At 42.8% G+C, this 25,719-nt stretch overlaps 2 protein-coding genes across 2 annotated transcripts in view; both read left to right on the plus strand.

Annotated features, from left to right (window-relative positions):
- PAH (phenylalanine hydroxylase) overlaps window positions 1-1,834 on the plus strand; it is a gene marked incomplete at its 3' end in the record, with an annotated part of 37,373 nt that extends 35,539 nt beyond the window's left edge. Inside the window, exons 12-13 of the mRNA XM_080613614.1 lie at window positions 1,059-1,174; window positions 1,791-1,834. Of these exons, the coding sequence (XP_080469740.1) occupies window positions 1,059-1,174; window positions 1,791-1,834 (160 nt within the window). The remainder of the gene's footprint in view (window positions 1-1,058; window positions 1,175-1,790) is intronic.
- A 5,634-nt stretch (window positions 1,835-7,468) lies between these two features.
- The window catches only part of LOC308216895 (tyrosine 3-monooxygenase-like), a gene marked incomplete at both ends in the record, with an annotated part of 31,864 nt that continues 13,613 nt past the window's right edge, over window positions 7,469-25,719 (plus strand). The window contains 6 exons of the mRNA XM_080609605.1: window positions 7,469-7,666; window positions 8,594-8,768; window positions 9,911-9,999; window positions 13,254-13,321; window positions 14,489-14,539; window positions 18,268-18,413. Coding sequence (XP_080465731.1) covers window positions 7,469-7,666; window positions 8,594-8,768; window positions 9,911-9,999; window positions 13,254-13,321; window positions 14,489-14,539; window positions 18,268-18,413 — 727 coding nt within the window. The remainder of the gene's footprint in view (window positions 7,667-8,593; window positions 8,769-9,910; window positions 10,000-13,253; window positions 13,322-14,488; window positions 14,540-18,267; window positions 18,414-25,719) is intronic.

Raw genomic sequence — 25,719 nt, forward strand, 5'->3', positions numbered from 1 at the left:
GCTCAAGGCATTCATCTTCTAATTAGGATCTCACATTCAGCTGAGATTTAGGCAGGCCGGCTTCTAAGGTGGATCTCTCCCCTTTAGAAAAACTGGACTGATGCCACAGAACACTTTCATCATAGCCAATATAATTTTTCCCACTGTCACACCTTGTGGCTTGCTCACACTGAATTTTGTTTGAGACAATGGCTTTAGCTGATAATAATTAGGGCTAAACTGAAGGAGCAATGTGGAGGTGGCATCCAGCATATTCCACTGTTCTGGGCATAAGGGATTTACCATGCTAAGTCACAGTCTGTATAGTGGGGCTACATGATCAACTCCTGCGTGCTTTCCTTCCTCTTTCAGCAATAACTTCACTAATCCAAAGCAGATATATAAGCCAGTATCCTGCTGGGGTCTACAATGAGCCTGGAACAATAGCTCTGACTCTGACTATTTCATCCCATTCAGAGTCCTCCTTTCCACAGTTCTGTGATTATGCAAATTAATGTTTTCAAAAATCTTAATACTTCTGCCATGAAATTAACTATTTTGCAGCAGAGAAGGCTGCAAATAAGGGGTGGCAAGAATGCTGCTTTGCTCCATTGACTGTCTATCTCCTATTTTCGTAATGACCTAGAAGCCACTATAAACCATGCCAGAACTTAGCACTCTGTTTGCTCCTGTTATGGCAGGATGGCATAGGTACTTGCCCTTATTTTCCCAGAAATTGCAGATTTCCTATCTTTTGCATTACTGAAGGGAAAATGAGGTTTTCAAGTTTGGCAAATCCCAATAGCTACATAGTTGGCCTATATCAGGAGCAGTGTTGCCATGCCAATAGCATAACTAGTCATGTTTGGAAAACAACAAAGGTAGTAAGAGCAAATGCAAATTCAAGCGTGTTACAGAATGCTGTAGGTCTCAGTTGACTCAGCAGGAATTTCAGTTATTTCCTCTCATAGATTTTTTTATTCCCCTCACCAACAAATGCACACACCAAGAAAAGAGTGAGTTACTGGAAAAAAAAAGGAGCTTTTCAAGTTTGTTTGTGTTTTTGTATTTTTGCTCAGAAAATTTGCTCAAACGATTCCTCGTCCTTTCTCTGTTCGATACAATCCCTACACCCAGAGGATTGAAGTCCTGGACAATGCAAAGCAACTGAAGAACTTAGCTGACACTATCAATAGTAAGGAACTACAGATTTGTTTACCATGACTTCCTCAAAACTTGGATCAGAGTTAGCAACCACAAACCAGATTTATTTGGTTGCATTTAATGCTTTGAGCCTGACAAAGATAAAGCGTCACACATCTTCTTTCTCATGCAAAAATGCTTCCTAATTCTATTCAAGATTCAAAACAGCATTTCCACTTGACTGTAGTTTGCTACATATGAAATACCCAGTTTTGGCAACAGTGATAAGAAAGGCCAGAAGGCCTTGCAACAGATTCTAATGGGTGGCTCTAGCTGTTCTCAGTAAAGAGCAAAAGGAAAAGCCTGGCTTTAATCCCATTTCCTTTTGCCATTCTAGCCTTTTTCCTGACACATTTCCCTGCTAACACTGGCTAGCCTGTGGAGAGCCAGCACCCTTGATCCCGTGAGCCATCCTTGTATGGCTAATGAAGGCAAACGGCTGACTCTGCAGACTATTTCCAGTAACAACCTAATAAATGTGTTCAATCCAGCACTTCTTTGTTCACCTTACTCTTTCAGGGAATGAATGATAGAGAGGGTAAATATATATAGGAGTGTTAGAAACAGGCTAGCTGTAGAATTAACTGCTTTGGTTATTTCCTTTTCAGGTGAGATGGGGATCCTCTGCAATGCCCTCCAGAAGATAAAATGAAGATTTGCTGTAACGTACCATTCATTGCCTACTGACTAGAAGCTGACTTGTGCAACCCCAGTCTTCATCTAACCTCTATTATCTTCCTGTGTACTGCATGAATGCCTATGATATATATCTTAATTTCTATTGATTAGCAGAAAAACAGACATTTGCAAATGATCCTTGACACTTTTAGCCTTCAGACACTTATAATCTTTTTTCTCACTAATGCATAAAAATGACCTTATTTTTGGGAATCTGGGGAAAGCCTTCATAAGTCTTGTGCCAAAGGTTAACAGAAGAGAGAGATTTCCACCATGCAGAGCTATAGTCTGCTGCAGCTGTAAGGCTGCATTACCACACTGGGCCCACAAGCAGACTAATCCACCTTGCTTTCTCTCAAAGTCATTCTCCCCTCAGTCCCCCACTTTTGCTCAAGGTTCCTGTGGAGTCCCAAACTCTACACCGTTCAGGGGTATACATATACTGCTTAGACCTCTGTACCTCTACTTTTACACACAAGCACCTCTATCCTGAAATACTCTTTTTTTTTTCCCCAAAAAATTGATGCTGGCATTGATCCAAAGCATAGATGCTAGCAGAGAAGACAGCAAGTGTGCTGCAGCCCAGTTAACAAAGATTTATCACTGTGTATAAATATACTGTATTTGCACAGGCATCAATCCCCAAAAGGTTTGTGCAAGTCAAGAATGCTGTGTGCTGGGATGTGTCATTGGTCTGCAGAGCAGAGCAAGGTACTGAGATTGCTTATTCAGAGCATGGAGTCTGTGCCTCAGTGCAGTACCCACAAAAAAGCCCCTTCAGAGAAAAGTTATATAAAGGCAAGTCTGTGTGGCTTTTTGCAGCTGGATTTGAGGTCAGTTTGACAAGCAAGAAACCATGCAGATGTATTAACATGACATCAAGGCCTCATTAGACCAGCCTCAGAGCTGTGCTGGTTGAAATGTTGTGTAACATCATGGATTCAGAGCTGATTCAGGATCAGTTAGTTTACAGAAGGGGGAGACCTCTCTGAATAAACATACTGAGGTACTCACTATGTGAGGGCTACCTTGTGTTGTGTGTGTCCTTGTTTGAAAGTGCTTTATTCAGCACTGTTACAAGGTGTCTCCTAACTTTCTGTACACTTGTACACTGGAACAGAATGGAGCAAAGCAAAGCAGAACAGTATTTCCAGCTTGAAACAATTCTGCATCATAATACTAACATGATTCAGGAGTCACTTTTCTGTTGAAGATCCAATGATGGAGAGGGATTTGAAAGTCCGTGAGTCTCATACCTACTATTGTACTACTCTTGTAGTTTGAAATCAATGGAGCCTTAATGTAAGCATCATCCTTTAGGAATATAGAAATTACAGCTGTTTCCATTGTATTTATGGTGAGTTACAACATAAATCTAAGGATATCAGCTGGAACCCTTTTCAATAGATATATGCAAAATGGTACAATTTTGGTGCTTTGAAGTAAGCTTTTTTATCTCTGCATCTTTTTTTATTCCCCTTTTTCTCATGACAATGTCTGTGTAGATCTTTCAATACTGCTTGACATGTATTTTCAGTGTGAAAGTAGCTGATATTTTCTCTCTTAATATAATAGGACCCATAAGGTAACTCTGTACCACAAAGAGAATATTTCATCCCAAGAGTGAAGTCTTTCAAGCTAATCCTCAGGCAGCTCTCCAAACTTCTGTTTCTAGTTGTTGTTGTGAGGGACAGCAGCAGTAAATCTATAATGATACTGAGAATTCATGGTTGCCTTTTATGTGCAAGTGGAATGGTTAAAGAGTATCGATGTCACGTATCTGATTTTGTGTCCCTTAATGCAGGTTTAAATGAGCAATGACTCCAGCCAAAGCAGCCTAACATAGCTGTTCAGCAAAACTGAGAGATGAGAGAAAGTTAAAACCAAAAGAAATATACTGAAATTAGATTTTCTTGCAGAAAGAATTAGCTTCAAATAGTACCAATAACTTGCATTTTAAACAGTACTTGTTAATGGGAGGATTTTTATTTCATGCTTAAGGAAACTAATGTGTAGCAAAATGCTTTTTGTATTATCTAGCCAGTGTAACTCCTCTTTGTTAGGCAACCACACAGGTCATTCAGAATTAAATACCCAGGTAGGTGGGAATGCCCATTGGAGGTGTGCCCCAATTCAAAGAAAGCTTTCTTGGACTGACTATCACTCATCCAGACAAGATCATTAAAGTGATATTAAAAAAATATATCTCTTGATGTGTGTAATTACCTAGAAATGTACAGCAAAGCCTTGCTTGCTCTATCTTTTCATACTCTGTAAATCTTTGTATGCTACTTTGACTAAACTATCCCAAGCTAATCTGGTGAGTAATCTTCCTCTCTTCTATCCCACTGTGATCACATTTCTTGATCTCCCCATCTCCAGCTCTGTTTCAGGTGATCAGAGAAGGTCTTTCATGAGGATCTTTATCTTTCCAGTGACCTTGGCCAAGGTCGGTCATAGTGATGGCGGGAGGGCTTGTGAGCACAGGTGACACAGGGAGGTGGTCTCCTCTGGGTGTCTTAAGATGCCTAGATCTGGCAGCAGCCTGGAGAAGGGACACTTCATGCCCCAAAGGGCATAGAAATTATTGAAAGAAGGATTAAGCACAGGAGGACTCCACAGGAGTGCATTATTTGAAAACCTGTCTCTCTGTGGCTTCAAACCATGCTGGCAGTTGGCAGAGAAGACTTTCTTGATGTCTAAATGTAATCATATGAATTAATCTAAATAAACAGAAATATTAATGCCATATCCATCTCAAATTAATAGCACTGAGGTCATACAGCATGGAGACACCCACAATAGTAACAAATCAAAATTGCCCAGGTTATTTGTGGTGATCAGCCATTCAAAGCACCCACCGCAGTGGCTGCATGAGAGGGGTGAGCCTATTCTTGGTGGGGCGGAGTCCCACCTTTTGCAAGGAAAATCTGCCTGTCCCCATGCAAAAGGATGACATACTGTGCTCCTGTCCTTTTACAGCTGTTTAAACTGCAGCACCCAGCCTGATATCTCTCCTACTGCACTCCTAGAAGTCCCCAAAAGTGCTGAAAGCAGGACTCCGGGATGTCTCATCAGAGCTGGCTTACATTATGAGTGAGACCTTCCTGGGCCTGTCCCAAGCATGGATTCAAGGTTGTATTGGAGTGTCCAAAGGCTAGGCAAGGACATTTAATGACCTGGAAAGCCAGGACTTTCTGTGCTGCTATTGCAGTGGGCTACAAAGCTGTGCTGTAAGATTTGCCCATGCTGCTTCAACCATCACACTCTGATGGTTGAAGCACATTCTGGCTGTATTAAAAAAAACTCAATTCATGTGCAGACATGATTAGAGCTGTATGCTGTACAAACACGTAGAGACAGGACTCTCACAGTAGACCATAAAAGACAGTCATAAAAGCCTGATGTCCCTGATCTGCCTGTACTTGTGACCAGTGCCTTAAACATGCATCTTGAGCTTTATGGCTTTCACATACATGTCCATGTGTAGCTGGAGTAGGAGACGTTGTGCATTTGTTGTTTGTGCCATGGCTGTGGCCTCGATATGGGAATACATGGGAAAGACCCAGTTTGGACTCAGATAGACTCTGCTCAGCTTGTTTTCTTATGCATGCTCTTGTCTCCACTGCTGGGGGTATGTAGGAGTGGGAAGAGACTTTTTCCCTCCTTAAGGCACCTCTCTTCTTCCCCTGCCGCATCCAATTTGCAGCTGCAATTCAGCCGCCTCTGAAGTACCCCCTTGCCCTCCCGGACCTCCCCGTGACATGAGCCGAGCCAGGCCGGGATGGAAGGACCAGAGCCGCCCGCAAAGCAGAGGGTCCCACAGCCCAGAGTCGAGCCAGGTTCAGCACCGCGGACAGCTGCCTGCACTGACTCACCTTGCCCTACTCCGCCCTGCCCTACCCTACCCTGCCTTGCCTGCGGGCAGCAGACGGATCCAGGATAGGCCCGTCTGGGGGGCAAGTCTTCCCATTCTGGAACTCACCATGCCCTGCGAAGCCCGCAGTGCCTCAGGTCTGGGTGGGCTGATGTTCCTCAGAACACTGAGACTTGCCTCCTGGGCATGGTGCTCCAAAATTCACCTGGGCTTTGTGTGAAGCCAGGCAATAACGGGGAAATTGAGATCTTCACAGTGCTTTGTCTTGGGTGAAGGGGAAACATGGTGCTGCCATGGTTTCTGGAGAACAAAATTTTTCTGCACTGTCTTTATCTTTCCTGGCCATGCAGGAGGCAAAAGCAGTATAGCATTGTGGGGTGTGAACCAGTCACAGGATCAGGTAGGGGGCACATCAGAAGTGGCTCCATCTGCAAAGGGAGGACAAAAAGGTAGTCTTCTCTATAGGGCTGTAAGTTGACTTTCACAGGGGTTCCAGCACACTGTAACTTGGGGTATCACAATATCACAGTATCACAGTATGTTAGAGATTGGAAGGGACCTCAAAAGATCATCTAGTCCAATCCCCCTGCCGGAGCAGGAATACCTAGATAAGGTTACACAGGAATGTGTCCAGGCGGGTTTTGAATGTCTCCAGAGAAGGAGACTCCACAACCTCCCTGGGCAGCCTGTTCCAGTGTTCCATCACCCTCACTGAGAAGAAGTTTCTTCTCAAGTTTAAGTGGAACCTCTTGTGTTCCAGTTTGTACCCATCACCCCTTGTCCTATCATTGTTTGCCACTGAGAAGAGCCTGGCTCCATCCTCGTGACACTCCCCCTTTATATATTTATATACACTAATAAGGTCACCCCTTATTGGGGTATGAAGATACGGGTGCTCATACCCAGAAATATGTTTGTGGATGTCAAGGGATACCATGCCCTGGCAAGAGCAGAGCTGATGCCCACCCTGAGATTGCCCTGCCATCTGTTAGAAAGATGTGACCCTGGGCTTTTTGAGAGTCTACTTCACTGGAGGTAAAATCATTACAGAAATAAGTTCCAAAAGATGATCTAAGTCTAGAGGCAACACTCAGCTCTTGTAGGGCTAGAGTAGAACAGGTCAGACAGACCTTCTGGGCAGGAAAAGCTGAGAAGTAGGCAATAAACTTTGAGTCTGGCTCCGGTCTTTCTGCCACTCCCACAATGGTGTCTGTGCAGAGGGAACACCATTTGGATTGGGCTGGGATTTGGGGGAAGAGCCCCTTTTGTTCCCTGGGGGCATGGTCAATGCAGAGAGGGCCTCAGTGAATTAAGAGATGATGGGGAGGAAGGTCAGTCTCAGACATTGTGCAGTGCAGTCCTGACTAGGAGATGCAAATGGGGCTCAGGCTAATTGCCTCTCCACAAAGGAGCCAGTCTCCAGGGTTGAACAACTTGCAGACACTTTCAAACAGAGCAGGAGGGCCATGCTTTGAAGTTACCCCGAGGAGGAGGGTTATCTTGGTCTCTTGCGCACATCCTACGCAGGAGGTTTCCCTTGATGTGACTGGCATGGCCAACATAAATGTCTGCACACCTAACGCAGTAGCAATCAGTTTGCTTCCCTGCTGTCTGGCAGCTCTGTTCTTACTACCCATATAGACACATTGGATCACCAGTCCCACCACCTCCCCTGGTCATTGCTCTGGGGAAGCACTCACATCCTCAGGCAGTTTCCACTGAACATCTCCAATGAAGACTGACTTGGTGGGGATCTCAGGCCAAAAGGAAGATGCCAGCAAGGAGAAGGAGATGCATGGCATACAGTCATCAAACAGGCGAGGTAGCCTGGACTCCAACACGGAGGATAGCAGAGCCACTGTTATCCTGACCCTCACTCTCTGCAATGTCAGGAAGATTGAGCTCTCTAAGGCAGCCAAAGCCTTTGAGGTACAAACCTCACCATTCTTTTCCTCCACCAAGCCCTCTCTTCTGCCACTATTGCCTTCACCTCTTCCACTTTGCATCAACCCTCTCTCATTCATCTCATGCTCCCTGCCTGACTTATGCCTCCAGCTGCCTTCCTCCTTTCTCATTGTCCTTATTTTGCTACAGCTGCTCAGGGAGGTCAGCTGTCCTCTCCAAGTTAAAAAGGATAGTGCTCTGGAGGGAGGGAGCAGCTGGACACAGTCATTTAGAAGAATCAGCATTTTATTTAAGGGCTGTTTAGAGCAGATACTGATCTGTTATTTCTTTCTAGCAGTTGTGGTGGCCAGCCACGACTAAACAACAGGTCAGCATTTCAAGCACTCAGATTGTGGAGATGTTAGAAGCCAATGAATTTTCTCTGCATATTTGGCAACAAGATCCAGAGAACAAGAGCTGTAAACCATACAGGCATTATATATTCTGGGCACTTGAAGTATCCCTGCCAGGTGCTCACTCTCATCTGTGAAAAATGAATAACTGAAAAGAGAAGTATTGTATATGTTACTTATTTTTAATCATTTGCAATTATTTAATGATTACAGTGTTATTATACATCAATAGATCTGCTTTCATTCTGCCAGGGTTTTAAGAGTTACCCAGCTACCCATTTATTATTTCTGCACAGATGGAATGCTACAGTCAACAGCATCTAATCTTTCATCTCCATCTATCTCTACCTAATTCTACGGTGTTTAATATTTAGCTCTGCTTGCATTTTAGCTCCTAAACTGGACATTATTAAGCTTCATTGCTTAATATGCACTTTACTTTAAAAAAGTTAATAGCTCTTTTAGTCACCTTTTAAAGACATTGTAGAAGTGTATCTAGACTTACCTGGATTTACAGTCTTTGGAGAAGTTGCATCATATGAACATCTGGCTCTTGCAGACTTTTGAAGCTCAGATACATCACTTTGAAACCAGACGAGTCAAGAAGCCCAAGAACTCTGCTGTTGATCTTGATATTTTTGTTGAATGTGAAGTTCACAGTGCTGATGTTAGTCCCCTTATCACTTCCTTAAAGAGAGTAGCAGAGGATGTGAGAACTAGCAGAGAAGACAAAGGTAAGAAACATAAGCATCTGCTAGTGCTGTTCTGTTTCTTTTTGGAGTAACTTGTTAAGCTTTAGCTTCCTAACAGTAATTTAATTTGTTTGGAATGCAGGTGAGTGTGCATTCATTTTTCTTCACTGCATGACTTTTTTCCCTGTATTGGGATACTTCCCAATGGGAATGATGCGGAAATAGAAGCAATTTGTCACAGCCTGTGGACTTATGACCAGGTACAGATTTTGAGGAGATATGGCCATAGATGGCAGGGCAGGCATCTTGCATGCAGTATGGCACAGCCAGAGACAAAGGCTCAGCAAAAAATTCCGGGTAGGCTTAAGGCATCTACCAAACAAGTATTTCTTCCTTCCTGTTGCAGAATTGGCCATAACTGCATGAAAGAACTAGAATTTCCCAATATCAGTGTGCACTGGTAGACGGTAGACTTGTACTTTTGAGAGCTGCCTGTGCTTGGATATAATATAACAGGGCTCTAGCTGAATGTATCATTCATTTGCCAGAGATTCCTGGTCTCTTGACAAGTATGAGGTTAAGGTGACCCCAAATGGACCTTTCCTGAGCTGTAATGCAGCATCTGTCTGATCTCAGAAAACAGTATCAACTTTGTCTTTCGTCATTAATTTTTTAAATTCATTAGTTATAAATGCTGGCACTTAAAATGATCACAGTTTATTTTGGTCACCAGAAAAGGTCCCTGTTTGAGAACTTGAAGTCAGGATACTTCTTGACCTGTTTTATTTTTAGCAATTTCATGTTTTCCTTTCAAAATGTTTTCATTTTTAAAGGTATAAAAATTTAGGACTATTTTTTAGACAAAATCAAAATATTTTCTTAAACCCAAAATGTAGAAATAAATTTGTTTTTCTCTGTCAAACAGAACACCTCGTTTGGACTAACAGGAAATGTTTTTTGCCTTTACTACTCATTAAAAGAGAGGTTATCATTGCAAGTTAATTTTAGATTATTTTTTATCCAGTCTGCCAATTGGGTTGGCAGATGAATTCAACTACTGACACACAGTGACATGTAGCTGATGAAAACAAAAGGCTTGTAATTATCAGCACAATTTTTATTTTCTGTGCCTTTTAAAAATTATTTAATCCTATCTCATTTAAGTCTTGCTACTTTCTCTCCAGTGCCCTGGTTCCCTAGGAAAGTCCAAGATCTGGACAAATGTCACCATCTGATCACGAAGTATGATCCCAGTTTGGACCACAGCCACCCTGTAAGTTTAACATCACTGTTATTTCATCTTTTAAAAAGAAATTGTCGAAAAAAAAAATTTAGGAAAATTTCAGGAGTAAGGAAATATTTATGAAAGCACAATAAAAATAAAGGACCAGAAAAAGTCTGATCCAAGTGGAATTAGGGACTGCAGAATCAATAACTCAATATTGAGAAAAACTTATGGGCTCTTATTCACCGAGGTACTTATGATTAACATCAGACACACATGTTCTATTCACTTTCTATTTCACTTCTTCTTTTCTTTTTCACTTCTTCTGTAGCGTAAATTTACATTTCATTATTTAGTTTAAAAATATCTTGTTTATTATTTCACCCCTGATATATTTAAAGTATGCCCACTTTGTACCTTCTGGTCCACACAGGAGTCAAGTTCCCCAGCCTTCTGCTTTTTGTGTTTTCTGTGTTTTGACCTTTCAGATATTCCGTATGTGCATTTTTTAATTTCACACATGCCAGGAGTCTTATTCAAGTGCCGATGTAAAGAGGATGATATTGAGGACAAATGGCAAAGAGCTTGTCACTAAAAGATCACAGTATCACAGTATGTTAGAGATTGGAAGGGACCTCAAAAGATACCAGACCCTCAGATAGCACAGAGGGGAGTATTACGCTTAAACTTGCAAAAATTGTCTAGACAGAAAATAAGATAAATACATGACAGCACCGATTATGGATAACTGAACTGAGATTTAAATGTGACTGGAGAAGCTCAAAAGGTCTAGTGTTTTCAGTTTAAAACAGATCTAAAGTTTAAATAGCAAGTAAATTGGAAATATTATAATCCTAATTTACATCTGACTTTGCACAAGGTGTTTGAAGCCGGGATTTTGCCAGTGTTTATTGACAGTACCCAGCAAAATATTGTTAGAATGTCTATGATGGGCTTTCCCTTGGATTCGTTGGTTACGAGTGGGCTGCAAAAAGGGCTTTACTCATAACAGTTTTGTGCATGTACTCTCAGCCTTGCCATAAGCAGAAATCCTAGGAGAAGGAAGAGGAAAACTGCACTGTACAGTCCTTCTCTAGTGATGATAATAGCAAGGCAAAGTACTGGGAACCAGCATTCATTTCTCATCAGTTTCCCAACTTTGGTACAGATGAGATAAGAGTTACGTACAGACAAGAAAGGGACTCCAAAGGGCCATTTGTTGATTGACAAGGTAGGTAATGAAACTGTTGTGGAGTGTGCTGACAATCATCACACAGAAGTGATGCATGGGAAGAAATAAAGCTACAGACTTTGCACTGAAAAAATGCAAGAAGATTTAGATGGGTGCCAACAGAATCTACGGGATTGTCATTCCCTTCTTGAAATGTCTGAATTCTATTTAGACCCTTTTGTTAACTTACACAATGTTAATGTTAGCTATGTACAGTTCTGTGTGGTATGACAAAGCTTCCCAAGTCTATCTTCTATTTTTGAGAATCATTTATTATGCTACAATGTTATAGGAGAGCTTCACGTCCTCCTTAACCATGACATCTTTAATTATTCTTAATATCTTTCTTATAGAAGCAATACAAGTGTTGGTAATTTTCCTGATCTAGCTCTGTAGCTGTTTCTCATGAGATAAATGAATGCTCATTGGGAATTTTTTTAATTGGGCTAAGTTCCCTTCCTTTGTCATCACATAGAAGGTGTGAGCACTGAAGAGAATGAGAAAACACCAGGGGTGCAGAGTTACCAAAGTACTTAGTGGGGATAAATCTACACTGCAGAATGCAATGCAATGTAGAAATACCTAAACTAGCTTGGAACAAGTTAGTTCAGGCACTGAAAATCATTTGTCTGTGGCAGGAGAAATCACAACATGGGCTCATTTACTGTGCCATTGAGTGTGGCTCAAAAAGGACAGGTTGGAGGAAAGTACAAAGCTGATGTACAAGTAGTTCAGCAAAGGTTCTTGCGTATACATTTACTACCAAATAGGCAGTTTAGGCTGTCAATCTCAACAGTTTCGCTTTGTTCTTTACTGCCTCTTTAATGGCCAGGAAAGCAAACTGATGACACCGTGACAACATTCTCTGGGGCACACTGGCGCTGGTTGAAGTCGGCCCCCAGGGAGGCTCTTGCTGCTCAGAGCATGGGAAGAGAGCCCTGGGAACAGTAGGGACAAAGCTGAGAAGTGACAGCATCAGTGCTCATCTGGCCCAATGTCTTCTCTGTGTGCTTTGCATGGACTTGTTACAGCTACTGACAAGCAAGGGTGGCATCTGAATGAACGTAACACATGACAAAAATAAACATGCTGTCAGGATCCAGTTCTTTCCTCAGATTCACGCACACAATACTCATTAACTGCAGTATTACTGGTATTATTGCTACACTGAAAATTATGTGAATAAACCTAAGGGACAAATTTGGCTTGTAGTATGCAAAGTGGTTCCAGTAAATTCTGAATATTTTAGAATAATAAATATTTGTACAGTGATGCTGATCAACACTGTTTTCTGAGTTATATTAATAACAGAGTGCCAGATTTCAGATTTTATTCGTCTTATGAATGATGTAAAATTCAAAGGAATTTGATTCCACATCTCTATTTGTATTCAATCGCTGCAGACGCCTGCTTGAAGCGCAATTTCTAGTAACTGCCGAGGGGGCAAAAAGAAAACTACAGTATTTAATAAGTGAACTACACCTTTAAACAGATACCACTAAATCTGTCTTTGTCATTACAGGTTAATAAATAAGCAAGGGGGACTTGAGCTGAATGCCTGTTCTTTCTACAGATTCAGTGACAGCTCTGATTTTAGCCAGTGAGGTGCAGTGTACTTTCTCTGTCAAGGTGGTACTAGGCTTGGTACTATCATGTCAATAATAGCCCTATATCACAAACTTCGTGCTTAGTGCAGGAAAGAAATCATTCAGAGATTCAGCTGTTCTGCCAACAGAAGAGACCCCTCTACTTCAATTTAATTTTTATTGTGATTTGCATTTGAATTTGACTGTGAGTTTATCAGTCTGTGCTGTAGTGTTTATGAACAACTCCAAAACCTTCCCATGAAGCCACATTACTTTCCTTCTGGTCACAGGTGCCAAATTTTCACCAAAATGTCATGAATGTAACTGATTTCAGACTTCGGCTTACCCTGTTCGTAAGGCTCAAGATTCATTGTGTCAGAGAAACAACCTGTGGGAGACCTAGTTTTCTGAATGCTTTTGTTAGCATTTATGCCCACAAAACTCTCTTAATGTAAAACCTTTTTAAAAATTGTTTTCTAACCCAGGGAAACACCGACCTGGAGTATAAGAAACGGAGGACATTCTTTGCTGACCTTGCCTTTAATTACAGAGCGTAAGTAGGAAACTGCTGAAGAGAAACTTCAGTGGTCCACATGCGCTTTCAGACATCTTTGTGTGCGAGAAATACCAGGGATTTAATATTTTGTCAACGTATCAATGGGGTTATCTTTTAGAATTCAGCCACAGAAGCTTTCACTCCATATGAAATAAGACTTTTCCCACAACACAGCAAATATACTTAAAGATGAAAATCTTAGGACTGCATTCACATCTTCTTCAGTGTTGTATTTTGTCTTAGCAGAAGTGATTTTTTAATGTGACTCCTTCATTTCAATTTTGGAGTTCCTTTTAGGGCCTGCCCTGAGCCGAGGTTGATGTTTTTCAAGGAACTATATGGAATAATGTTTAGGAACAGATTTTAGACAAAGAAAATCAATTTAATATTTTTGTTATTTATTTGACAAAATGTCTCTATCCATATACCTAAAAACCTCCCAGGACTTGTGTGGGTGGCTGAAAATATTTCTGCCTTTTTGTAAAACTTCACCGGAATCACACTGCTGTCTGATAGAGTCAATTAGATGCACAGGTAGAACTGGCCATGGATTATCATCTTCATGGTGTCCAAGAACTGGTGAAATCTCCCAAGACTTTAGAGACTGCTGTTTGAGTACGGTTTTCTCACTGCCACCATGTTGCACAGCTGGTGAAGCACAAAACAGGACAAGAGCACACATTGAACTGACTCACAGCTACTGAAGGAGCAACAGTGAGGAAAATGAGAGAAGATTGCCCACCAGAGAAGTTAGTGATAACCATGCAGTGTATGCCTGGGCAGCTCTCTGCTGCTGAGTTTATGAATGTTTCTCTGCAATGTTACTGTGCTGATCACATCCCTCAGGGATGGACGCTGCGTTTTGGTTGCTAGACTGCTTTCAGCAGAGGTAAGGGTAAGCCTGAAGGCTTCATTTTTCTTCTGTAAAGCAGAACATGACTCCCTTTCTTACTGTATCCCTCTGTTTCCTCCCCACACTGGAAAAGAAGAGAAAATTCACACATTAGAACCTACTGAGACTAAGAAGTTGGTACTTATGTACTATTTTGCTGTTTCTGTTTTCATTCTGCCAAATATTCATGGTGCAGGGAAAGTAAGTAATACTTAGAAACCAAACTTTTAATCTGCTTTAGACACATGCATTATTTCCTCTCTTCATTACAGAGGAGACCCTTTGCCTCGCATTGAATACACAGCACAGGAGACTGCAACTTGGTGAGTTTGCTGCTTAATACTCTGATTCCTGGGGTATTACACTGCAGTTCCAGCAAAGACTGTCAATGTGAGACAGTTAAGCCACTTTAATACCATATATATCTACCTCAAATTTTACTCCTTGGTTAAGTATCACCTTTTGGTCATTTGTTTTGCAGAAAGCCATTCTCAGAGCTGGTCTTAGCTATTCACTTTCTACAGCAAAATTTTTCTGACTGTCTCCCTGCCTGCCAATCCTATCAAAATATTGGAAGCCAGAAAAATCTGGAAGCCAATAGTATAAATTAGAATCACAGAATCATAGAATAGTTAGGGTTGGAAAGGACCTTGAGATCACCTAGTTCCAACAACTTCTTCTAACTGTTCTCTAATTAACCATAACTATGGTGGTGACATTAGTATCACAATTCCAACTTTGTTATAAGGAGAAAATGCCCACTTGCAGGATGGAAGTTCAATGATAGGATGCAGCTAACACAATGTTCATAGGACATACCTGCCTTGCTTGTTCTCCTGCAAGTATTCATTGCTGTTAACATGAATAGGTGTCATTCTCTCAAACGGAAGGTAAAGGAAAATTCGAAGTGTTCTTATGATGTATTATTTACACTGTAAAAAGTCCTTTGATGTCATATGAAATGATGGCAAGTGACTTTTACATGCGTGCAGCATTTCTGCACTGGGACTTTGTTTCTCTTGAAGATTTGGCATCAAAAAAATCCCCAAAGCCAAACAAACAAACAAAATTAATTAAATTCAAAGGATGTTTGTAGACACTATGTGAAATATGTGGCAGAACTGAAAGAAAACAGACTGCTTATTTCTTATACCTCTGTTTTCACTTTCTCCCACTAACTTTAACAAATCTCAGCAAGCAGCCATGATTACACATTTGTATGATAATACAAACATAAATATGTCCAAATGACCCAACTAGAGCAGAGTCTGAGGATTGTGCCACATGTGCACATAAAAAGAGAGAATCTTTGTTCAGAAAAGTATACAATGGAAATTAAAAGACAGACTAAAGGTGGGAAAAAGGAAGAATGATGACCACATTTTATAACTGTGGAAATGAAAAAGCTGGAGCTTAAGTAATTTGCCCCAAATTATATACAAAGTTTATATCAATGTCAGGAACTAAATCCATACACTAGATGTCACATGCCAGAACCTCAACCACAGGGCCATCCCATGTCTTTCAGTGATCATTTTATTTTAAATCAAATCTACCATGCCATAGAAAGCTTGAGTGGTGTTGCCCACAATCACATAAAAACCTTACATCTAACTCATCCAGGCGATCACATTTTTATTAAGCTCAAATAGGTTTTTATAGCATCTTTCAATTGTCAAAGATTGATGGTCGGTGTCATTCTCATGATTGCTACCATCAGCCAACAATCTTGGCATGGGATGGTGTGTGGGAATGTCATATTTAAGAAAATTTAATTTTGTGTTCTTTCCTGTTTTTCTCTTTTGTTGCCAACCTCCGTCATTCCAGCAATTCTCCACCTAGAATTAGTCCCACTGTGGTAACAGAATAGATCTTTAAAGGAATATCTGCCTGTTTCCCCAAACACTGAGCCTCAGAAACCCAGGTTGTCTTGATATGTAAAGCTGTTCCCAAAATTAGACACTCCCAACGGTTATCACAACCCCCTGGGGCTGTGCCCTGAGGTCAGCTGCATTACAGCACAACTTAATTGAGCACTGTGCAATTGAACGGGAAATTTGTAGCACAGATTAAATTCCCTCAGTGCTCACCCTGAAGAGTTGTTGGATGCCTTCAGTTTGTAGCAACATGGTTATAAAAATGAAAATGAATCAAGTGAAGAAATACAGCTTTCAGAAAACAGAGGGTAGAGATGATCAGAGTTTCTGTTTTCAAGCAGGCTTCTTGGAAAGCCCTGAAACTAAGTTGTTTTATGGGTAAAAGCTGTATAAGAAAAGGGAGAATCTAGGACAAAATTATGGGGATGCACCTGTCACATCTTCATAACAAAGCTGAATAGTGTAATTTTTTTCTTAAATAATATTTATGTAAAATAAGGTCATTGCCAATACAGTCAAGTGGCTGCTCTATCCTTTGTTCTGAGGCTCCTTTCTAGAGTATTTCATAGACCACACTTTCAGTAGTTTCTCTTTCCGTCTCTGGACTGAAGTACCATCAATTAGCAGCTTAATGGTCCTTTGAGGGATTGCACCTCCATACAGTGAGGCATTACACCTATGTGAGATATTAGGGCAAGCTAAATTGTTGTCTGGAAATATCTGATACTCTATTGACTTTGGAGAGAACTTAAATGATTGCCTTAGAGGTACTTAGAGAGGATGGACACTTAGCTTTAGATAGTTGATCACTAGGCTCCAAGACTGCCCATGTTTCTGTGGTAGTCAATGCTTGGGCACACAGTAGATACTTTAATAAAAGAGACCATATGTGCGGAAGTTTAAAACAGTCTCTAGACTCCAGTCTGGGGATGAACTATGTACTGGTTCAGATCCTATGCAATCCCACTGAAGTCAGTAGTATTCTATGGGGAAATAACCCAGGGCAACACTTGAACTCTAATCCTCCACATTTTTTCCTAGTTCTTCTATGGAAATGGCCCAGTCTCCTGTGGCTTTTGCAATAGTGACAGCAGCCACTGTTTTCCTCTGTTCTTTTTTTTTTTTTCCTCCTAAGGTTTTCCTTCTCCCCTTCATTCTGGTTCATTAGTCCCACACTGTGTAAGACATTCATATAAATGAAGAGAGCCATTACCAGGGATCGGCTATCACCTCCATAGCAACAATAGCATCACAAAAAAAAATACAATACAAAACCAACAAAAGGTCACTTTCCGTACCCAGCATTTCCAAGAATGATCTCAATTTTCATAAAACAATGTTTATAAAATTATGAACACCCTAGGGCCATGTCTGAACAAAAATAACCATTTCTATAAGGTTTCTTGCCATCCTATTACTACTTGTTTATTTTGCAACAGCTAAATATATTCCAAACCACAGCTCTAAATCCAAGCACCATCAATTTTGGGAGAAGCTTGAAGCCTGTGCCAAAATCTGGTTATATATATTTTTCTTCAGCTGGTCTCTTTTTGTATAATGGGCTAAATGCTTCAAGAAATTGGCAAGTCTTTCAAATACATAGCCCATGCCAGGCATTTTGAACAGCAAAAGTATGAACCTCTTTGCCTGTCCATATATCACTCTTCAGTATCAGAAAATGTGCTTTTTCAGGAGGAGGTTTGTAAGAATCAAACATAGGCTAGGCTTCAGCATGGAGATGGAGGGACCAGCATTTCATGTTATAACCAAACATAGAAAGGGAGGGAATAATTGGCTCATTTCATCCCTAAATTGCAAAACATGGAGAGGGCCACAGCTTCAACTTTCTCTCTGGGATTTCTCTGGTACCTCCAATGCATTTATACCTAAGCAAGAAACACTTCTAAATCAGGATCCTCTTGTTAAGGCAGAGTGTAGGAAGGGGTAAAACAGATTTGCTGAACAGAACCCAAATTCTGAAGGAAAAGTGTAACTAAAAACCCTTATGCTTTACTACATCCACCCAGGCATCAGCTTCCAAGAACTTGGAACTAGTGCCCTGAGTTCATATTTTTAGACCACTGCTTGTGCTGGGGTTTATGCCTCTCTGTAGATAGGGCAGATAAGTACTGCTTTATGGAGGCAGGTCATGCTATATGGCTTTAGTTTTTCAGGAGAGAAGTGTACAGGAAGCTGAGAGGCCTTTACCCTACTCATGCTTGTACGCAGTATCTGGACGCTTTTCAGCAGCTGGAGAAATACTGTGGCTACCAAGAGAATAACATACCTCAACTTCAGGACGTCTCCAGATTTTTAAAAGGTCAGTCATGATGAACCACGGTTTATTCTAGGGTTTCCTGGATATGTTTGTGCACCACATACACATATAAGCCATCTCATAGGACCCAAGCTGCTGAGCTGAGCTGATTAGCTGTAGGGTTCCCTCATGCAAGAAGAGCTGTAGCACAGGGCATCAGTACCAGGCATATCTAGGTATGAAGCTGGAGGTAAGCTTGTGTTTGTTCTGTGTGTGGCTGCAGTCATGGTAGCACTACCCAGCTAATCTCAGGGCTAGAAGCAGTACAGCCACACAGCACACTGCTCAGCATGACTTCATACACAGGTTTTCTAGGGGTTTGGCTATGTTTCATGCTTCTATAGCTACACTGTTCATGAGATCCAAACACAAATACAGGTACATACCTCTAAAGTCCTCCTTTTTTTCCATTGTATGAGGCAGGATGGCAATATTTGCTAGAAGAAATGATTTCCAGGAGTCAAGACAACAGCTACCTTGAAACAACACTGCTTTTTCTGTCTTAGTCCAATTTGCCACACTAAAATCCTTGATACCTACTGTGTAGCTGTGACAGGAGAGCAAAAAGGCTGTGGTACTAGTCTGTAAATGCGTGAAGATGTGGCCTTAGATGAAAGAACACATAAGATTGATAGGCTGACCTACGTGCTGTTTCCTAATGAGAGTCCATCCACAGCATCCTTACAGGCCCCCTTCAGATACTGGAAGGCTGCTATGAGGTCTCCACGCAGCCTTCTCTTCTCCAGGCTGAACAGCCCCAACTTTCTCAGCCTATCTTCATATGGGAGGTGCTCCACTCCCCTGATCATCCTCGTGGCCCTCCTCTGGACTTGTTCCAGCAGTTTCATGTCCTTTTTATGTTGAGGACACCAGAACTGTACGCAGTACTCCAAGTGAGGTCTCACGAGAGCAGAGTAGAGGGGCAGGATAACCTCCTTTGACCTGCTGGTCACGCTCCTTTTGATGCAGCCCAGGGTATGGTTGGCTTTCCGGGCTGCAAACACACGCTGCCGGCTCATGTTCATTTTCTCATCGACCAACACCCCCAAGTCCTTCTCTGCAGGGCTGCTCTGAATCTCTTCTCTGCCCAACCTGTAGCCATGCCTGGGATTGCTCTGACCCAGGTGTAGGACCTTGTACTTGGCATGGTTAAACTTCATACGGCTGGCATCAGCCCACCTCACAAGCATGTCGTGGTCCCTCTGGATGGTATCCCTTCCCTCTGGCGTATCAACTGAACCACACAGCTTGGTGTCATCAGCAAACTTGCTGAGGGCGCACTCAATCCCACTGTCCATGTCACCAACAAAGATGTTGAACAAAACCGGTCCCAACACTGATCCCTGAGGGACACCACTCGTCACTGGTCGATGTTGGACATCGAGCCATTGACCACAACTCTTTGCATGCGGCCATCCAGCCAGTTCTTTATCCACCGAGTGGTCCACCTATCAAATTGATGTCTCTCCAATTTAGAGACAAGGATGTTGTGTGGGACAGTGTCGAACACTTTGCACAAGTCCAGGTAGATGCCATCAACTGCTCTACCCCTGTCCATCAGTTCCATAGCCCCATCATAGAAGGCCACTAAATTGGTCAGGCAGGATTTCCCTTTAGTGAAGCCATGCTGGCTGTCACCAAGCACCTTGTTGTTTTTCATGTGCCTTAGCATGCCTTCCAGGAGAATCTGCTCTAAGATTTTGCCAGGCCAGAGGTGAGAGTGACTGCTCTGTAATTCCCCAGGTCATTCATTTTCCCCTTCTGAAAATGGGGGTTATATTTCCCTTTTTCCAGTCATTGGGAACTTCACCTGACTGCCATGATTTTTCAAATATGATGGCCAGTGGCTTAGCAACTTCATTCACCAGCTCCTTCAGGACCTGTGGATGGATTTCATCAGGTCCCATGGACTTGTGTACGTTTAGGTTCTTAAGATGGTCTTGAACCAGATCCTCTTCTATGGTGGGCCCAAGGTCTTAATTCTCCCAGTCCCTGTGTCTGCCTTCCAAAACTTGAGTGGTGCTGTCAGAGCCTTTACCAGTGAAGACTGAGGCAAAGAAGTCATTAAGAACCTCAGCCTTCTCCAAATCCAGGCTAGCCAGTTCTCCTGATAGCTTCCGGAGGGGGCCTATGTTGTCCCTAGTCTGTCTTTTATGCAACGTACCTAAAGAATCCCTTCCTGTTATCTTTCACATCCCTGGCCAAGTTTAATTCTAACTGGGCCTTAGCTTTCCTAACCTCGTCCCTAGCTTCCCGAACTACATCCCTGTATTCTTCCCAGGCCGCCTGTCCTTGCTTCCACCTTTTATAAGCCTCTTTTTCCCATCTAAGTTTTATCAGCAGCTCCTTATTCATCCAAGGAGGTCTCCTGGCCCTCCTGCTGCACTTCCTTCTAGTTGGGATGCAACACTCCTGAGCTCATAGCAGGTGATCCTTGAACAACCAATAGTCTTGGGCCCCCCTGCCCTCTAGGGCTATTTCCCATGGAACCTTACTAAGTAGGTTCCTGAAGAGTCCGAAGTCTGCTCTCTTGAAGTCCAGGGCAGTGAGCTTGCTGTACGCTCTTCCCACTGTCCTGAGGATCTTGAACTTGGCCATCTCATGATCGCTGCAACCAAGGCTGCCCTGGAGCATCACATTTCCAACCAGCCCTTCCCTGTTGGTGAGCACAAGGTCAAGCATGGCACCTCTCCTTGTCAGCTCCTCTGTTACTTGCAGAAGGAAGTTGTCTTCCATATAATCGAGGAACCTCCTGGATTGCTTGTGCTGGGCCGTACTGTCCCTCCAACAGATATCAGAATGGTTAAAGTCCCCCATGAGAACAAGGGCCTGCAAGTGTGAGGCTGTTCCTATCTGTCTGTAGAGTGCTTCATCCGCAGATTCCTCCTGATCAGGCAGTCTGTAACAGATCCCCACAGTAATGTCTCCCATTGCTGTCCTCCCTTTAACCCTGACCCACAAACTCTCTGCCAACTGCTCACCCGCCGCCAGACAGAGTTCCATACTCTCCAGCCTATCCCTAACATAAATAGCAACTCCCCCTCCCCGACTGCGGGGCTTGTCTTTTCTAAAGAGCCTGTAATCTTCCATTCCAACACTCCAGTCATAGAAGCAATCTCACCATGTTTCTGTGATGCCTATTATATCATACCCCTGTAGACCTGCACACATCTCTAATTCCTTGCTTGTTCCCCATGCTACGGGCGTTTGTATAGAGGCATCTGAGCCGACCCCCAAATGAAGCTGGCTCATTGGCTGGAGCGGCTGGAATATCTTTACATTGCTCCAAGCACTTATTGTAGGTGCTGGCAACTGACTGGGTGTGTTGGGATGGAACGATGCCCCCATCCCGCAACACATCTAGTTTAAAGCATCCTTGACCAGCCTGGCAAGCCTCCTACCAAAACCACTCTTCCCCTTCTTTGTCAGACCAGCTCCACCAGCCCCCAGTAGACCTGGCCTACTAACTTGGGTCCGATGTTCAAGACACCCAAACCCCTGACAATGGCACCACCCTTCTAACCATTTATTAACCTGGCCAATCCTTCTAGCCTTTTTTAGGGTCCTCCTGTGTATCCTGGAGAATTGACAAAAAGACAATCTGAGCTCCAGAGCCCCTAACCACCTCTCCCAGGGCTCTGTAGTCCTTCTTTATGTTCTCCAGGCTACTGCTATCTGTATCACCAGCACCCATATGAATCACTAGAAGTGGGTAATAGTCAGTGGGACTTACTACAGCAGGCAGCCTCTCTGCAACATCCCTGATCTGTGCCCCTGGTAGGCAACACACCTCCCTCGAGACCGGGTCAGGTCGACAGATGAGTGCTTCTGTTCCTTTCAAAGTAGAGCCCCCTGTTACTACGACCTGCCACTTTTTCCTGGTGGCACCAGTAGCGATCTTCTTTAGCAGTGCATCAGCTGGTTGTTCGTGGTGCTAGTGTGTTACCCTGCAGAACTGCAAAACAGTTCTGCGTGGGGACAACAGATTTAGGAGGAAGCCCCTTGCTTTTAATTGTCCTCTTCCCCCTTTTTTTTTTTTTTTTTTTTTTGGGGTTTTGCTGTTTCCCAGCTTCCTGGGTTAACAGCCTCCTTCTTTCCTCCATGAGCTGCAATGGACGCTTGAGGCCTCAGCACAGTTTGGGCCTGGAGCACGCAGTCCTGCTTCCTCTCAGCTTCTCTGACATCTTGCAGCCTATTAACAGCATCCCGCAGCTCAGCCACCTGCTGCAGAAGGACCTCCACAGGGAGCACCGAGCGCAGCCCTGCCCATTGCGCACCCTCCCCTCACAAGACCAGTGCAGGCACTCTCTACACTCCGAGCTCTGCACTGCAGAACTGCAGCCTCCCCTCTCACGGGCTCTGTCTGGGTGCCTAAGCTGGCCACCGCCGAGGCACTCAGAGCACAGCTTCCCGACTGGGCCCTGGTCATAAGACGAGTGCTCACCGTCCCACTCTCCTGCCCGCGCTACCTGCCGTGCAAATTGCCTCGATTCCTCCAATCGACGCTGCCCATGGGGGGGCTTTTACTCAGTCAGGGCTGGTGCCGCTCCTCGTGGCTCCGCCCCCTGTGAGTCAGCTGCTCGTGTCAGCTGAGCTGCCGGCTCCTGGGCAAGTCCTGTCGAGGACTCGAGGCTCCCTCGGTGGCTCTGGCCTCTCTGAGTTGAGGCTCCTGGACGCTGAGCTTCCCCCTGCTCAGGTGTTGAAGGCGTCCTCTCTCAAACTGCTCACCTCAGCAATTGACCTTTCTTACCATTATCAAGAACGACTAAAGGAGGGCAGGCTTTTAAAGTTTTCTTCTTTCTCAGGAATAAGGAGATCTGCCAGAGAAAGGAGGACAGCTGATCACTATGATGAAATAAATAATAAAAAGTATGGCTTACCTTTAAGTTAAATTAAATTTAAATACAATATTCAGGAAATCAAGTGACCTGCTCCATGTACCAGTAGGTGATGCTTGAATGAGCTTTCCGTTGCTGAAGTTTTCTAAGACATTGCCATTTTTTAGGGACGATTAAGCTGTTCAATGACAAAGTTTTTATTGCACCTTTAGTGTAAGGAACCACAGGGTTGGCATATGAAAAGCATCTCCCATGAGCACCATCACATATGGCTGTAGGGATTCTTCTACATATGCATTATGTATTTTCCTTTCTATTCAACTATCCATTTTACTTCCCTCCTATATTAACTGGGCTGCTAAAGTTATTTTAGTTCCATTATATAGGGCTTTGACCTAATATCTTATCTTTGATGATTCCCTCTAATAAGAAGATTGACATTATTGCAAGGTCCCTTTGTTACAAACTCAGCCTGTGTCAGAAGCATCTGCGAGGTCTGTAAAATCTGTGTTAGAGACAGCTTCATGCCAAGCAGCCACTGGATGAGGGGTATGATTTATAATGAGTTATAAGTAGTGATTTATTACTAATTTGGGTAGCTCTTACCACCAGTGTTAGCAAGGAGAGATTTTTTTCTCCTTCCAACTCATCAATCAGCTGTGTGCTTAGGCTCTTTTCTGTCTTACAGCTGAACACTGCAACACATCACTGTGCTGCAGTGCTCAACCAATCAAACCTTGACCAAACTACAGACTGCAATGTGTCTCCCAAAATTTCTTGGCATACAGTGGATGTATTTCAACTACAGCCTGTGTGGAGATGCATAGGGCAGTTCCTCCAGTCACTAGGTAGCTCTGGGAGAGCCCTGAATTGCCCCACTCTCCTATGTAGGACATAAATCCTAGCAAGTATCTTTGCTAAATACTGCCTCTAAGAACTGGCACATCCTTTAGCATACGTGATGCTAAGACTTTATATAGAATACAATAGAACAGAACAGAATAGAATAATTCAATTGGAATAGACTTGCAATGATCATCTAGTCGAATTGCCTGACCAATTCAGGGGTGACCAAAAGTTAAAGCATGTTCCACGTGCCTCTTAAACACTGACAGGCTTGGGGCATCGACCACCCTTCTAGAATGCACGTCTCAATGTTTGACCACCTTCTTGGTTAAGAAATGCTTTCTAATGTATGTCCAGTGTGAATCTCTCCTGCTGCATCTTTGAAAAACCTCCCCCTAGCACAGCTTTGAATTTAATAAGCTGTAGAGATGCAGAAAGAGAGAGGGGGGCATATTCTGGAAAGAAAGAGATCATGTTATAACCAGCCCTCACAGCCAGATAAACATCCATCTTCTCTTTTACTCAGCAGTATCTGTGAACTGAAACAAGTTATTCCTTTTAACTTCAATACAAGTTGAACTGTAAGATCTGTCTACTGTTACGTGACTTGCTAGTGAGACTGGTCTGAACAGAAATGAACTTTACATTATAAGTACTTCATAATTACTTAAAGGGGGTTTAAATGGTTAGCCATGTAACTGTTCAACCTGGCAAGTGTTTTTCTAAAGAGTTAACTGGATGAACCTAAGCACATATTTCTTTCTAGGAAAGATGTTAGGATTTAGGCATTCATTGTCCTCTGCAGCTGGAAGAAATTACAGCCAGTGAACTCAAGTAAGCTGACACTACAATGCACAGGCCTATACACATGAGTTTTTCAGGCCAAGAATTAAGCCTTATAGATCACTTTAGGTCAACTGCTCAAGACCTTTTCTTCAACTCATTTTTATTTCATAGATCTTTAGGCAGCAAGTCCAATCAGCCACACCCCCAGTTCTCTGCTGATTGCTGATTTTATTGTGCAGTAATGAAATAGAAGTTCAGATTTTGCAGATATTACCTCCAGCAGATAACTTTTTCCTATGGCTTTTCAAGACAACTGGCCAAGTCTGTTCCATCAGCAGACTGTCTGATTCACTGGCCTATATTTAAAAGGGCACCTCAGGGAACATAGGCTGTAATTTTCATTTTCCCTCCTGCTCCTCCAACATGGATGCTAAAGCAATATAAATTTTCCTAGATTCTTTCATAGTCCTTCCAAAACTGAGTTAACATAGGGCTTAGTTCTCATCTGATATGTTTTTCAGCTGTTGCAGTTTTCACTTTACTCAGACTCAGAATTTAACGCAAAGATGACCGGATTCTGAGATTTTCACATTCCTCTGGATTGGTTTAGTATGGCATCAGCAGCAAGGGAGTACCCTTCTTGTGCCAGGTCCTCATCAGTGCCAAAGGAAGCACAGTTGATAGTCTGTCTGCTCCCTCAAACACTCTGCTTTATTAATTGGAGATGGGGGAGAATAATAAGCTGCCTTATAATCTCTTCTGATTCCCTGTTTAACTCTGATGCCTTTGCTCATCATAAAAAAAAAAGATGAAGACATTATGTCCATGGGTCTTGTTGA

The sequence above is a fragment of the Psittacula echo genome, assembly GCF_963264785.1.
Source record: "Psittacula echo genome assembly, chromosome: 1".
NCBI classification, from domain to species: Eukaryota; Metazoa; Chordata; class Aves; order Psittaciformes; family Psittacidae; genus Psittacula; species Psittacula echo.